The following is a 16,759-nucleotide window of genomic DNA, read 5'->3' on the forward strand; positions in this document are numbered from 1 at the left end:
GTTGGTTATCGGAATAAAATGAAAAATCAATGCAAAAATAACTTAAACTTGGAAAAAATATAAATGCCGTCGACTAAGAATTTTGGTCAAAACCCGTCTAGTACGGAATCAATATTGAACGGGTCTCACTCTCACTTTCACTGCCCCCAAGGCCTCAGTTTTCTGATCTCATTTAAAATCCACAGGAAGGTGATTGATACTAGTTACTGAAAGCATCCATGGAGGGTAGGCACAAATTACACTCTGGCTTGCGTTTATGGGAATTCCCTGATCAGTACGTCATCGAGCCAACCGATGGTTCAGCAGCATCATGTCTGGACATTAGTCGTCTTGACGGCTCCATGAAGCTCATTGGTGCGTTTTCTGTTAGCCCTTTTTATTTGGAATAATTTGCTCTCTCTCACACACACACACACAAATCGATCCTCTTTTCTTTGTGTCGTCAGATCAAGTAGCAGAATGCAACTCTTTGCGTGTCCCCAAAATACGTTCCATTTTCGGTGTGGTTGGGATGCTGAAGCTCCTGGCAGGTTTTTATCCTATCGATCCATCGACCATTTATTTATTTATTTGTCTTTGTTGAATGTCTTCATCTTCATTCGTATTGTATATGCTTCATTTGATTTCAGGATCCTACTTGGTAGTTGTTACAGAGAGCGAATCTGTTGGCTCGTTTCTGGGGCATCCTATATTCAAAATCAACTCGCTCAAGGTTCTTCCTTGTGATCATTCGCTTAAAAACTCGTCTGAAGAACAGGTTACTCCTTCGTTCCATCTTCCTTCCTCTTGTATATCTATATCTATGAGCAGCAAATAAAGCAACAATGGAAGCCGCTGAACGCTCAAATCAAAATCATTCTACCGCTTTTAATTTGCAGAAGAAGATGGAGACTGACTTAACTAGGCTGCTAAGTGTCGCACAAAGCACAACTGGTCTCTACTTCTCGTATGAAATTAACTTGACTCTTAGGTACGCTAACGCTCTGGAGAAAACAAGAGAAAAACACTACATCTACATGTTTTGCTAATCATGTCTGTGATGATTCTTTTGTTTCAGTGCACAGCGCTTGCATGATTTGGGTGATGAGTCTAAGTCGCTTCCTCTGTGGAGACAGGTGTCTTATACAATTTACAAAAAACACTTCGTTCACAGTCGTCTGTCCTTTTTGTGGATGGACTGAAATTTTACCCTTTTGAATCTTCTTCATGGCAGGCTGAGCCTCGATTTCTTTGGAACAATTATATGTTAGAACTTCTTATCGATACTAAGGTTGGTGAACTCTTGTTTCGGTTCACTTGTCTGTTTTTCTGTAAATACAAAAAATACATATATATATATATATATATATATATCTATCACCTTAATATGGTTGTTTTAATTTTGTAGCTTGATCAGTTCTTGCTTCCAGTAATTCAAGGGAATATCCTTTTACGATATATATACATCTCAGTTATTTCACTCTCTCTCTCTCTCTCTCCACTGACTGTAATGGTGGATCATAATTTTAGAGACACTATCCTTAACTCTGAATCACGTTTCCATAGTTTTCAAACAGCCATTGGAAGAGATATCGTTGACATTACTCTGATTGCTAGGAGGTGCACTAGAAGAAATGGTATGCATTTCTTTCTCCCTAATTTTTTTCTTTTTTTCTTTTTACATAGTGACACTTTATATTTTCGAGTAGCTCCATTTTTACAGTCTACAAAACTGGACAGAAATCTTAAGTTTTAGTTTTGACTTCAGACAATATACCTTGTGATTGTGTTTCTGGACATTTGCAAGGTACACGCATGTGGCGACGAGGAGCTGACTCTGATGGTTATGTTGCTAATTTTGTGGAGACTGAGCAAATTGTACGCATGAACGGATACACATCATCATTTGTTCAGGTGATAGTACTGTTACATCTTTGCATGCCCCTTTGGTCATTCGCATACTTTTGGTTTTTCTTTGGGTCAGATGATTTTACTTATGTCTGTGTGAGTTACCATTTTTGTTTGACATTTAACTTTGCAGGTTAGAGGATCCATGCCTTTTATGTGGGAACAAATTGTTGATCTGACCTACAAGCCCAAGTTTGAGATTGCCCAACCTGAAGAAGCTGTGAGTATGATGATTTGTAACTAACCATTTCCACTTAATAGTAGTATTTTAAGTGACCGATCCATTACAGGCGAGGATAGCTGAGCGTCACTTTTTGGACCTAAGGAAAAAATATGGATCAGTTTTGGCGGTTGATCTTGTCAATAAGGTGACCTGATTAATTTTGGATATATGAGTCTCGACAGCTCCTCTTTACTGTTCTTTTCCCTTAATTGTGTATCAATTTATATATATATATATATAGTCCGATCAGTAAATATAAGTGAAATTCAGAGATGTATGTAGATCATTTAAAAAAAAAAAAAAAAAAAACTGAATTGCTTCTTCTGTAATCAGCATGGAGGTGAGGGGCGCTTAAGCGAGAAGTTTGCAGGTTGTATGCAGCACATCACTGGTGATGATGTAAGGTAGCTATGCGTTCTTCTAACATCGATCCTTGCTACTAAAGGATAATATATTATCAACGTCTGACTCACTCAAGGATACGCCTGGTCCTATAGATACCTGCACTTTGATTTCCATCACATCTGTGGACATATTCACTTTGAGCGCTTAGCAATTCTGTATGACCAGATTGAGGGTTTCCTCGAGAAAAACGGGTACTAGTTTTACTTGTACGTACTTACTTTTCCTGGTCTCTAATCTTGAATTATATAACTTACAACACGTACGTTGAATTACAAAACAGGTACTTTTTGTTGAATGAAAAGGGTGAGAAAATGAAGGAGCAGCTTGGTATTGTGCGAACAAACTGCATAGATTGCTTAGACCGTACAAATGTCACCCAGGCTAGTATTCCTTTACACTATTATATTCGTATTCAAAATTCTTACACTCTCCTTGCCTTTGCTCGGTGCTCATCCTCCTGCCAAAAATACAGAGCATGATAGGCCGAAAGATGTTGGAACTTCAGCTCAAAAGGATTGGTGTCTTCGGCGCTGAAGAAGCTATAAGCTCACATCTAAATTTTGACGAATGCTATAAGATATGTCGGTACCCTACTTTATTCTCCTTTCTAGGAGATGTGGTTTTGCAATAGTAAATAATGAATTTCTTAGATATACAATTCTTCTCAATTATATCTGGTGCTTATGTTGCCTTCAGTGTGGGCTAATCACGGTGATGACATTAGCATTCAGTACTCGGGCACGCCTGCACTTAAAGGAGATTTCGTCAGGTATGTTCTTGCACTTAAGTACATCTATATATATATATATATATTTTCCCAAGAGAATGATGTTTCCACATGCATGCCTTCTTCAAACTTGTTTGATTAATTGTAGGTATGGTAAAAGGACTGTCCAAGGAGTCCTTAAAGATGGCTGGAATGCCCTCGCACGCTACTACCTGAACAATTTTGCTGATGGAACTAAGCAGGTTATAATTAAGTGGCTCTAACTACCTGTTTGCGAGTTACTTGATACCATCAACCTCTACTGACTGTTTATCATCTTCTTGGGTTTCATACAAAGGATGCGATTGATCTTGTGCAAGGACACTATATAGTTGCTGTGAGCCGAGACATGACTTCTGTGCCTCGAAAGGGAAGTCTTGAGGCTATAGCCGTAAGTAATCATCTGCTAATATTTTTACAACGATGCAAGGCAAATTACTTTGGATATAAATATGGTCTAATATCAAAATATCTCTCATTTCTCAGAGCTTTCCAGTGGCATTGACGGTGGTTCTGATCAGTTTCTGGTTTGCAACAATGTCTGTAAAACAAGGTAAGCTTGATCCATGCAATTGGTGTAAAACTAATAATGCGGCCACCCAAGACTGAGAAAGATAGTGTGTGTGTGTGTGTTTGGATGCAGTTGGGAGTGGTTATAAGCACCTATTTTTCTCATTGGTCTGGGCGGGCATCAGTGTAGCTGTTGCGGCACTAGTGAGGGCCAATGGCCGGATCTTCTGCAACCGGCCTCGCCTGCACAAGCCCCGATCTTGAAGCCATAGCTTGCCTTTGAACTTTGTGCAAAGGGAGCCCATTGTTTCCCTTCGTTACACTTAAATTCTTCAACAGCTTTTCAGTTTATTAATGCAAAATTGGGATTTTCGTAATGTGAGATCAAATTTAAAAAAGTAATTTTCACAAAACACATTTTTTTCATGATTTGACAAAGTTACTTTATATTTTTCACACAATAACCAGAATACTTTTTTATACAATAATGTCCTGTAACTAAACTATTTTGGTTTAGTTTCTCTCCCACCAAATGTTACAGATTATTTTTATTTAAACTAATTAATTTTAATATTATAGAAATAAATAAAAACAAAGATATTGAAGAAAAAAACAAAGTAAATTTATGGTCAGAAGATTATAATTCATTCAGCTTTAGAAATTTCCAATATAATCCACTTAAATCACTGAAAAATCATAATTTTAAGTTTTTTGAATTTAAAATATTTTATTATATAAACTTTAGTTTTTAAAGTTAGTAATTCATAAGATCGCGACATGTGTCAAGTATATCGATAATATTTTGATATATGTGAAAAAAAATATTTAATAAGTATAGGAAAATTAAAAAAAATAAAAATAAAAAAACTACAATTAATATTTTCGAAAGTATATAAAACCAAAAGTAATATATCACTAACTCAAATATTTTCGAAAGTAATATATCATTAATATTTTCGAAAGTATATTTTTGAAAATCCCTCTATATTATATCACTAATTTGAATAGGAAGGTTATCGATTAAATTACTAATTTCAATAGGAAAATATGTGCAATTAATAAGGAAAATATTTGCAATTTAACTGTAATTATTATTTATTATAATCATATAGTAAAAAGAAATTTATAAAAAAGTGATTAAAGTATGAAAAGGTTTAATGTGTTAAAATTAGTGATTAACATAATGTAAGAAAAATAAGATAATCAAAATAAGAAATTAATGTAATTTCCTTAAGTTTTTTAATCGGTGAATGATTTGATAGCGTATTCAATATTATGTTATTATATAAATCTTGGTTTTCAAAGTTAGTAACTCATATGATTGCGACAAGTGTCAATTTAACAATTAAATTTTTTGTCATGTGTTATACATAAAAATTTAAACAATTTAATAAATATAAAAACATAGTTAAGAAAAAGAATTAAGAAAATTAGACAATTACTTACTATAATACTATAATTAAATAAATTATACTGTCAATTATTAATCTGATATGAGTGGGAATTGAATCCTTATTGGGCATGACAATTGAAGAAGAGGTTCTGGAGCCCAAGACTTCTATTTCAGCTAAATTAGGCTTTATGCTATTGTCTCTTACTTTTGTATTTAGGTTCCTTTGTGTTCGAAAACAATCTATCAAATGAATAATCAACAAAACAATCCCTAATCTATTTCTTCTTCTTCTCCCTACCTCTTAATCTCTTCTCTTATCTCCTCTCCGCCATTAACGGCGCAATACCTCTCTCCCCCATTATTTATGGTTACGTTTCTATTCTGATAAGCTCCAAAGCTTATCATAATCCTAAAATAAAAAAGATTTTAGATACTCACCTTTACATACACAAATAATTTTCTCATAATAACGTCTTTGAATTTTTGATTAATTTATGATAGTGTTGGACAAGTAGTAAAACTATTACTTATGAGATTAGAAAATATGAAATAAATATATTTAAGATATTGTTATTTTTTCAAATATGAGATAAAATTAGTTTTTTTTTTTGAGAATTATGTCTTATTAATTTTTAGTTTTTATAAAAGATTAAGTAACATATAAATTTGATAGAATGCACTTTTTTATATGAAAATTATAGATGTTACTCATTGGGATTGAGTGCATAGAACTAAAATCTAATTTTATTATCATGTAATAATATAAAAAGAAATTGTACTGCAGGATTAAGTGTGTGAACTCTAAATGCGGTTTTTTTTTTAAAAAAAAAGTCAAATGAAATAAAATTAATATTTTGAATACAACTTAAATTTTGACATATTTTTCTTATATCCGCGTTAATACGCGGGCCTAATCTAGTATTTATATATTCAAGACTTACAAGATTTCTGTTTAAAAATTATTAAAAAGTGAAGTAACCTTAGTGCATTGGCCAATGGTAAGTCATTAATGCACAAAGCACCATTACACCAAGGATCGAGTCCTGCTCCCTACGAATGTAGGACTTTGGTTAATGGGCCGGCCTTTTGTGACCCAATAGCTGACAAAAAAAAAACATTAAAAACGTAAAACTATGAATGGTGAAAAATTTTAGGGTTGCAGATGATTGCAAAATTACAAAAATGTTTTTCATTAACTTTACTAGTAAGGATGTATCTATCTTACTCGTAGATAATTATTATGTCTTTGAACATTGAAGCACAGAGCAATCTGAGGAGAGAGCTCAAGAGGAGGAAGCAGCTGTAGAAAAGGCTAAGAAGGAAGAGACTGGGGACGAAGCTTCTGTAGAAGAAGCTAAGAAGAAAGAGACTGGGGAGGAAGCTTCTGTAGAAGAAGCTAAGAAGGAAGAAGAGATTGAGGACAAAAATTGAAGAGTGAAAAGGCATTTTTTTGGGATTGTGATACGACAAGTTCAGTTCTTGATTGAGGTTTTAGCTTCTGAAAGTCTTTGTTGTTTAAGTTAAGTTGTATGGGGAAACTCGATAGAAAATTTTGGTAGGATCTCCCTCTTCGTTGCATACTCTATTGAAAAAATTTAGAGTTTTGGGTGTCTTACTTTTACGAGTTGTACAATTTCATTATTCGTTTTATTATCGTCTAATTAATTCTTTGGAATTTTGGGAATAGCCCTTTGTTGGGCAGTCATCATCATCATCGCTCATTGTTGTTATTAAAATGTATTTCTTCGTTGATCAACCAAAAATAGAATTTGGATCATACAAGGCCTGATGATCCATTACATTGTATGAAAAAATCTACCGATCGGGCCTATCTGACCTGCGTTCTCCAATCCTGATGATGGGTATAGTCCACTTTGCTAATTAAAAAAAAAAAGAGTTTTTTTAACAATTCTACTACATTCTAAAACTAAACTCATCATATCTACTAGGCCTGGGCACTAATACCCGTTATCCGTACTCGACCCGTTACTCGACTCGTACCCGTCCCAAAAAAAAGGGTACCCGCAGCTTTAGGGTCGAGTAAAGGGTATTATATTTATATTACCCGTGAGTAAGGGACGAGTATAGGGTATTAATTTAGTTTTCAATACCCGTCCCGTTACTCGGCCCTTTACCCGTTTTGCTACCCGACCCGTAAATACCCGTTAATATTTTGTATTATTATTATTATTTATTATTAATTTATAGAGTTAGAGTTAAAACCTAAGTTCAACTTAGCCTAACTGAATTAATATATTATTTTTATTTTCAAAATTCGTAATTTTATAATTTTAGAACTATATATTGCATAAATTTATGAATTTTTCATTTTTTTGGATTTCAAAAGATAAAATTATTATTGCGATTATTAACATTTTTTATCGGGTACTCGTTTTCCGGGTAATAATAAAGGGTCGGGACGAGTAAAGGGTCAACTATCTTTTACCGGGTACCCGTTTCTCTGGATACCCATTATTTAAGGGTCGAGTATGAGTAAATTTTTTCTGTTACCCGTTAGGGTCGGGACGAGTAAAGGGTCGAAGAAAATTCAAGGGTACCCGTCCCGTGCCCAGCACTAATATCTACCACATATACTAACTCCTTTTAAGAAATACCATAAACATAACAGATAAATACTAAAATAACCTTCTTCATTTCTTTTCTCGATTCCTCCCTCAAAACAAAAATAAAGATTCTTTTTTTATTTGTTTTGCTGTTTGTCTTTTCAACTTTCTCTCTCTCTTTCCTCTACTATTAATTCTCTCCACATATACATTTCTTCCAGACACTTATCTCATTCTTTTAATTTCTCGTCTCTTTCTTCTTCTTCCATTAATTATCTCTACATCTCTCCAAATCCACAAAATCTAAACACAAAAAAACCTTTTTTGTTTCTAATGTTTCCAACTTATCTTTCCAAAAATTCTCTCTCTGTTTTTTTCTTTTGCTCTTCGTTAACTCTTTCACAGAAACTCACTTTTGGTTTTTTCCCATGACATTCAGGTGGACCAATTTAACACACCAGGTGTCCACTATTAATCTTATGATGGACAAGTTATTTTACAAAGACAATAATTTATTTACTCGATAGACTAATTTTATACTTGTCTAAAATATCCTTTTATCCACTATTAATCATGTCATGTACTACATGATTCACAAAAAACTCCGTAGACAACATTCTTGACAAATGGACAAGTATTTTAAACTAATGGACAAGTTTGTATTTCTCAACTTGTCTATCAGACAAACTTTGTCCACATAACTAATTTTGTCCATAGACTTATGCTATTCCACCCACTATATCTCTGAACTATATATATATATATATATATATATATATAAATTGCAAACTCAACGTTACTTTCAGTTTATAAAATGTCTACTACGGGTCCCACTCGTTTGTTCCAAACATAATTCATTTTGCATATTCACGTGTTCAACCCATTATATGCAGGGCATTTTAGTCTTTTAATCTATCCCATGTGGTAGATCAGAAAAGATGTTTTCTTTTGTGGTAGAATTTGAAAGTTTTTAATCTAATGTGGTAGAATTGACAAAACTGTGAATGGTGAAAAATTTTAGGGTTGCAGATGATTGCAAAATTACAAAAATGTTTTTCATTAACTTTACTAGTAAGGATGTATCTATCTTACTCGTAGATAATTATTATGTCTTTGAACATTGAAGCACGGAGCAATCTGAGGAGAGAGCTCAAGAGGAGGAAGCAGCTGTAGAAATGGCTAAGAAGGAAGAGACTGGAGATGAAGCTTCTGTAGAAGAAGCTAAGAAGAAAGAGACTGGGGAGGAAGCTTCTGTAGAAGAAGCTAAGAAGGAAGAAGAGACTGAGGACAAAAACTGAAGAGTGAAAAGGCATTTTTTTGGGATTGTGATACGACAAGTTCAGTTCTTGATTGAGGTTTTAGCTTCTGAAAGTCTTTGTTGTTTAAGTTAAGTTGTGTGGGGAAACTCGATAGAAAATTTTGGTAAGGTCTCCCTCTTCGTTGCATACTCTATTGAAAAAATTTAGAGTTTTGGGTGTCTTACTTTTACGAGTTGTACAATTTCATTATTCGTTTTATTATCGTCTAATTAATTCTTTGGAATTTTGGGAATAGCCCTTTGTTGGGCAGTCATCATCATCATCGCTCATTGTTGTTATTAAAATGTATTTCTTCGTTGATCAACCAAAAATAGAATTTGGATCATACAAGGCCTGATGATCCATTACATTGTATGAAATAATCTACCTATCGGGCCTATCTGACCTGCGTTCTCCAATCCTGATGATGGATATAGTCCACTTTGCTGTTAAAAAAAAAAAAAATACAGTTTTGGATGAATTAAGAAAACCCAAGAGTATAAAATAAAAACAAAACAGCGACAAGTTAAAACTTAAAAGTGGTGGGACGAGTCAGGAAATATTATGATTAAGTAACCATCACACGCGCTCGAGAATTGAAAATATTAAAACGGACCAAAAAGTAGACATTTCGGCTGGACTATACATTAGCCATTTTGACAACACGCTCTCAACGCGCGTTAGTTGCGCGTGGTTAATACATTGGATTCTTGCGCCGGTGGTCTACAAAATTAATTAATTAATAATTCTGCTTCGAAGAATAAAGTTTATGCGACTGTAATACTATTCCTTATTTATATTTTACTAGAAGTATCCCAACCAAAAAGCTTTTGGAACGACGATATTAAAAGCCTAAATAAATCTCTTCTCAACATGTTCAAAGTTGTAAAACACCACTAAAAATTTTAACGTTTAACGTATCAATGTCAAGCATAATACTTTGGAATTAATCAACATATCTAATAAATCTCCTTATAATAATAAAAAAATACTCATCCATATTAATACTTCTACATAATATAAATTAAAAACTATCAATTTCATTGTCTGATATTATTTCTACTAGGACTCAGACTTTCCGTGATGTCGCGGAAAAAATATTTTAGAAAAAAAGTAATTAAAATTTAAAATTTAAATTATACATTATAAAATCATTTGAATGTAATAAAATAATTTGAATACATAAACATTAAACATAAACTATTACTAAAAACACAACCATCAAAATGAAAACTTATAACAAAAAATATTATGTATAATAGACACAACTTTGCAAAAAACATTGTTTAAAGTATGAGATATTTTATGAAGAATTATGGTAAAGAGTTACAATTAAAAAAAATCATTATGACAAAGTGATCCTAATTGAGAATATTGAACTAATGGTTGTAATGAGTAAATATAATTTTCTATTAAATAATTATAATTAAAAATATATTTAATAGTGAGTGAAACTATATCAACGATAAATTAAAATTAAAATACATAACTTTTAAAAATAAATAAAATAAATAAAATTAGTTTTTAAAGAAAATTACGATAAATAGACGCAACTGTAAATTCTATATTAAGTTTTATTAAATTTCTATATTGCTATAATCATTTCTAAAATTTTATTTAGATTATATTAGATATTAGATATTACATATTAGATATTAATATCCAAATTACATAGATTCAACATAAAACAGAAAATTTGCTTTAACAATTAATAATTTGTTAGTTATTGATGAAGAGACAAATATAGAAAGTTCAAAAGACATGACTATTTAAATAGTCATACCTATTAGAACGAAAAGTTGTGATGAAAAAATATGAATAAAATATAGTGAAAAGACACAACTCTACAATGAACATATACAACTGTTTGAGTTTTTTCAATTATTTAGATTCAACATAAAATAAAAAATTTATTTCAACGAACTTGTTAGTTACTAATGAAGAGACAAATATAAAGAGAGTTCAAAAGACATGACTATTTAAATAGACAATCCTATTAGAATGAGAAGTTGTGATGAAAAAATTATAAATAAAATATAATGAAAAGACACAACTCTACAATGAACAGATATAAATGTTTCAATTTTTTTCTTTCAAAAAAACAAATAAAAACAAAAATTTTACGAAAAGGTGTTACGAAAAATCGCAACGGTTGTGTCTGCATTTGATTATATTTATACTTAATAACCCATATAAACTGCTTTTAAATAGAAAGCATCTTTATTACCATATCGAAAAGTCAAATTAAAAAATGCACTATATAATCCATCTAACTCTTGGAAAAAAACTCCAGGTATTTTCATTAAATTTTTCTATTTAAAATTAACTAAAAGTTGTAAATTAGATTCATCATTCTAAAAATCTTTTGTTAAATTAAAAATTGGAGTAATTTCTTTACTTTTTTAAAAAAGAATGCTAGAGAATAATTTAGAAAGCTGTAAAAACCATTTAGAGATTGAAAGTTTATATTATTTTGTGTCATAGTAAAAAACGAAAACAGTTCAAACAGACAAATATATATAGATTTTAAAAGATACGAATATTAAACACAACTCTACAATGAACAGTTGCAACTTTACAAAATACCGTTACAATGAACAATTGCAACTTTCTGTAAAACACACAATTTATTTTTTTTTACATATTTTTTTTTGGAAATTATCCAAAAGGTACGATTGAAAAAACACAACTTTTGGTGACATTTATTTGGATTGCTATTATATTCATCATTCCAAAAATCTTTTGTTAAATCAATATTTAGAAGAATTTGACTTTTAAAGAATGAATGCCAGAAAATAATTTAGAAAATGTATAAACCGTTGAGATTGAAATTTTAGTTGATTTTGTGTCATGGCAAAAAAATGAAAACAGTTCAAAGAGACATATATATATATATATATATTTCAAAAGATACGAATGTTCCAATAATCACAACTCTACACTGAACAGTTGTACCTTTTCATAAATAACCGTTTTAATGATCCATCACGACTTTTCAGAAAATATCCAAAATATACGATTTAAAAAACACAATTGTTGGTCGCAAAGTCAAATCCAAAAACTCACTATGTAATCCATCTAACTCTAAAAAAAACACTCTTGGTATTTTCATTAAACTTTTATATTCAAAATTAAATAAAAAATGTAAATTAGATTCAACATTAAAACTAACTGTCTTGGCAGTAGTTTGCATAAACAACATTGTTCACAACACCAAACATATCCAATTCATAGTCACGAATTTTGAGCTCAACCTCATGGAACCCACTCATTCTACAATTACCAAACTTTTCAAATTAAAGATTTTTTGAATCAGAAAACACTACAATCACTGGTTTCAAGACCGGATCCGATTTCAGTAGAGAAGCAAATGTGAAATTAGCTAGATGTGTGAGTACCCTTTGCCTCCTTTGAGATCGAGATATGCGAGAGGCTTGAAGATCTTTGAGCTCCGGAGAAGAAAGATAAGCGGTCATCTGCATGAATTGGGAAACATAAAAGATGTTGACGGAGTCGCCGGAGCCGCGCCACCTGAAACATTTCTGAACGATGTGAACTTTTTGAAATCACAGTTTTAATTAATTTTATAATGCTAAACCAAACAAATTGGTTAACTTACATAATCCTAATATATCTGACCGGTTTAATGCATGGATTTAAGTATTATTATTTATTTAAGCTACTGACTGCTAGAGTTACAGTTAACTTCAACGTCTCGATTAATAAATTTGACACTCAAAGGAACACATCACATTAATATATATAATATGCAGCACTTCAATTCACCAATTCCCTCTAGGGACTGGAAGCAAAGACGAAAGCAGCCAAAAACACGTCAAATCCTGAGGGAATCACGATCTATACAATGGATTATTGAAAACGTAATAGGAGCGTCCAAATAAGAGTTGGAAGTTTGATACTGACATACTGTTCTGTAGTCGGAAACATTAGTTGTCTGTTAACAGTTCCGAACGAGATCTAAGATAAAGAAGAAAACAATCTATTTCAAGCTAGGTGCTATTTTCTATCATTATTAATCCTTTACCACTTTGTTTAATTTTAGTTTTGCCCCAATAGAGCCCAAGAGTTTAAGGCTTGCAAGGAATAAGAGCTAAATCGTTATCAAACATAATTACCACCGTATCCACCCAAATCTTACTCAATAATAAATTATAAATACACCAACTCTCACTCACTCACTCACTTACTATGTATAATTATAACAAACATTACTCCAGTGAAATCATTACAATATCATGGTCTCTAAAACATTGTGTAGTATAGTGTAGTGTAGTGCCCATTTTTTCATTTATTGTTACAGTAACAACTATATTATGTACTGAAATGATATATATTTAACGAATCAATTAGAAAAATTCTAAAATAAAATAAACAATTAAGATATATATATATATATAAATCCAACCCTTATCCCAACCGATAGAAATTGCATTTAAAACCATATCCAAATAACACAATCACTAAAATCATTCACAAACAATCCTCACACAATTAATTAAATGCCAAACCAAAATAAACTTACGACAGATTACAACAACTTATCGGATAATGCAATAAAAATCCAAAAAACGTATGACAAAATATTAAAATATACAGCATTAACGTCTACAGCCACACATCAACTTATACTATACAAACAAAAATTTTCAAATAAGACTAAACCTAAACACAACCGATTTTTCTAAACAAACCCAATCTCAGAGAAATTTAAAACCAAACTATTCAATAGATTATACTTAATCCAAAAAATAACCATTTAAAACTGAAAAACACTAATAAATAACAAACAAACCAAACCAACGAACCCCAGAATAAAAAGAAAAACCAAATTTAAATAAAAAATAAACAATAAACAAAACAATCCTAAATACAACTAACCAATTAACACAGACGATCAACAAACTAACTAGGGGAGCACCAATTATCCACCACTGATGCGAAGCCAAGACAAAATCTTCCCAAAGGCATCAAAAAATTAAAGTTTTCTATATCGACACAATGAATGCTTTAAAAAGAAGAACGCCCATCAAAATAAGATCTACAAGCCTACTACTATCCTTTAGATCGAAATATTGATACACACCATTTCGTCCAACAAACGATATACGGCAAAGATGAAAAACACAACTACAAGATACGGGTTATTTCCCAAAAAGACAAATACATCCTCAAATCAATAAAACCCTATCTAGACCCAAAACACCACTACCTTTAAAGATTTAAACGGATATTTGGGCCCAATCGATGTAAGAAAAAAAAAATATATATATATATATCCGAATGTAAGTAAATTAAAAACCTTATAAAATATTACTAACTTACAAATTTTGTAACACAATCACAAAAACAAAAACGGATAACAAGAAAAAAAAACAATGCAAAAAAACAATTACATCCAGAAATGAACTTCTACATCATAATCTACAAATATGCAATTTAAATAACTGAAAAACAAAACCAAATTTTAAAATAAACATAACTAATATAAAATAAAAATGTAAAACTACACAGTAGATTGTACTTAATGCAAGAAAAATAAGCAAGAAAGCCAAAATGACCATTTTTCAAGAAAAAACAAAACCACCAAAAAATAGCAACCAAGATATAAAGAGAAAATAACAAAAACACTTTATAAATATCCACTAAAAACACATATCACACCCTAATCAAACTCCTGCACTAAGCACGGGCCAAATACTAGACAATGACAAATAATAATACATTAATCACAACTAACAACTACAACAAAATAACAACTTTAAGTACACAATGTTAACTTCTCATCATAATTATTTAAAAAACACAGAAGATGATCTCAAATTTTGAAAAGTAAATCACACTAAATTATACTTACTGCCAAACCTATTTTTTTTAAAAAAATATGCAACAAACAACATAAGCACCCAAATCAAATACAAAAACTGACATAAAAATGAATTTACATAACCAAAAAATAATATACACAAAAAAAATCCGAAATACCTTCATCTAACTCCCGCGCATAGCGCGGATCAATTGCTAGTATATATATATATATATATATATATATATATGATTCTTTGGTCTTAGAAACCCTTGAGCTTGATTTTTGCAAAACCCTGAGAGAGTTTTATAGAGCTTTTGGAGATAAGAGTCAAGAGTCTTTCAGATAAGATTCAGAATTTCCTCACTTCTGTATTCTCTTTCTTATGCAATTTATTCAGAAGATGTTTTGTTTTTCATTAATTATGTCTGAGTATTTTAATAGTTAGGTTTAGAGTTTTTCATTAGGGATTTCATAGTTTATTGAATTGATTATATTTAGGATTCATTATCTGATCTTCATTTTTGGTTATTCTTCATATTAATTATTGATTCATCACCTAGAACTAATAAGCTAGGAAAATAAATTGATATGAACTAAGGGAGATTTACTTAGATGTTATACAATTTACGTAATATTACCAGAATCTACAAAAAATGATTTTATTACTAGAATATTTTGGGTATTTTGAAAATACCCAGCGTGCCCTTGTTTTATGTTACCGAAAAAATGTAATTATAAAAATGTCATTGCCACGTCAGATGCCACGTTAGAAATCGCTGACGTGTATTAAATAACTCAGCCGTAACGCGTTACAGAGGTAATGACGGCTGAGTTATAGGTATGTTGCGGCTGATTTATGGAAAAAACATTTGAGTAAGAGCGGACGGCTGACTTAGAGCATAACTCAGCCAAGCGTTACGGCTGAGTTATGCTCTAACTCAGCCGTCCTTACGGCTGAGTTTTCACCCAATGGTTGAGTTGTCAAAATTTTGGCTGAGTTATCACTACTACACAGCTGAATTAACTTTTTCCGGGTGGCTGAGTTATGAAAAATGGCTGACTTATGAGATGTAGTTACGGCTGAGTTATAGTTTTTAACTTTAACCATAACTCAGCCGTGATAGGCTGACTTATCGTACAACTCGGCTATTTCACGGCTGACTTAGTAGCAAAAAAAAATTACTCGAATATTATTCAGTTATGCTGAGTTACATATTTTCAGTTGATGAAGCGGCTGAATTTGGCTGCCATTTTTTGTTTTTTAATTACTTTAATGTTATTCATGTTGTGACTGAGTTATAATTTGTTTGATGGCTGAGTTGTAATTTGTTTGATGGCTAACTTGCCACATCAGACGCATCATCCATGTCAGCATTCCATGTCTTCATCTTTCTTCTCCGGAAATTTGAAATGTCGTTCCTTCGACTCTTGTTCTTACATGGTTTTTACCTTCTTTTTCACCTTCTTCTTCTACTTCTTCTTCACATTGTTTTTTATTTTCTTTCATGGATCCAGTTTCGGTACTAGTTGTTTCTGGTAATTGGGTAAAGAAACAGAGATGTGTATTTAACACCAACGATAGAGGGTGTATAGTTGTGCAGATAGATGGAGGCACAACACACGACAAGCTTGTGGAGCTTGTTCTTCAAGAATACGGATTGGACGCGTTTAGCCATGAGCTAAATGCATGCTCTCGATGTAAACAAGTTGGACACAATGTGAAAACTTGTCTGATGCAGTATTATTGTAATACATTTGTTTTATTTTGTGCAATAACTCAGGCGTCAAGCATTATAACTCAGCCGTCATATTAATCGACGAGACCTTTCGTTTTCTGCTTTCAGATTATTCCTTGTGATAACTCAGCTATAAAGCATTATAACGCA

General features: G+C 31.7%; 1 protein-coding gene across 1 annotated transcript; it reads left to right on the forward strand.

Annotated features, from left to right (window-relative positions):
- Positions 1–95: 95 nt before the first annotated feature.
- LOC104746371 (phosphoinositide phosphatase SAC6) lies at positions 96–4,204 on the forward strand. The gene is made up of 20 exons (XM_010467834.3): positions 96–354; positions 447–530; positions 630–757; positions 879–970; positions 1,058–1,115; positions 1,214–1,270; positions 1,388–1,421; positions 1,536–1,616; positions 1,787–1,893; positions 2,021–2,107; positions 2,178–2,255; positions 2,444–2,514; positions 2,608–2,706; positions 2,796–2,895; positions 2,988–3,096; positions 3,212–3,284; positions 3,391–3,484; positions 3,580–3,672; positions 3,768–3,834; positions 3,925–4,204. The coding sequence occupies exons 1-20, from the start codon at positions 219–221 to the stop codon at positions 4,053–4,055; spliced, it is 1,779 nt and encodes a 592-aa protein (XP_010466136.1). The 5' UTR covers positions 96–218; the 3' UTR covers positions 4,056–4,204.
- Positions 4,205–16,759: the final 12,555 nt, after the last annotated feature.

The sequence above is a fragment of the Camelina sativa genome, chromosome 2, assembly GCF_030686135.1.
Source record: "Camelina sativa cultivar CO46 ecotype springtype chromosome 2, ASM3068613v1".
Classification (NCBI taxonomy): Eukaryota; Viridiplantae; Streptophyta; class Magnoliopsida; order Brassicales; family Brassicaceae; genus Camelina; species Camelina sativa.

Excerpts from the sequence above, each read along its gene's own strand:
- LOC104746371 (XM_010467834.3), top strand. The coding sequence starts at position 219 with ATGGAGGGTAGGCACAAATTACACTCTGGCTTGCGTTTATGGGAATTC. Across the intron at positions 758-878 it reads AAAACTCGTCTGAAGAACAG|AAGAAGATGGAGACTGACTT; the intron begins GTTACTCCTTCG and ends TTTAATTTGCAG. Across the intron at positions 3,097-3,211 it reads TGACGAATGCTATAAGATAT|TGTGGGCTAATCACGGTGAT; the intron begins GTCGGTACCCTA and ends TGTTGCCTTCAG.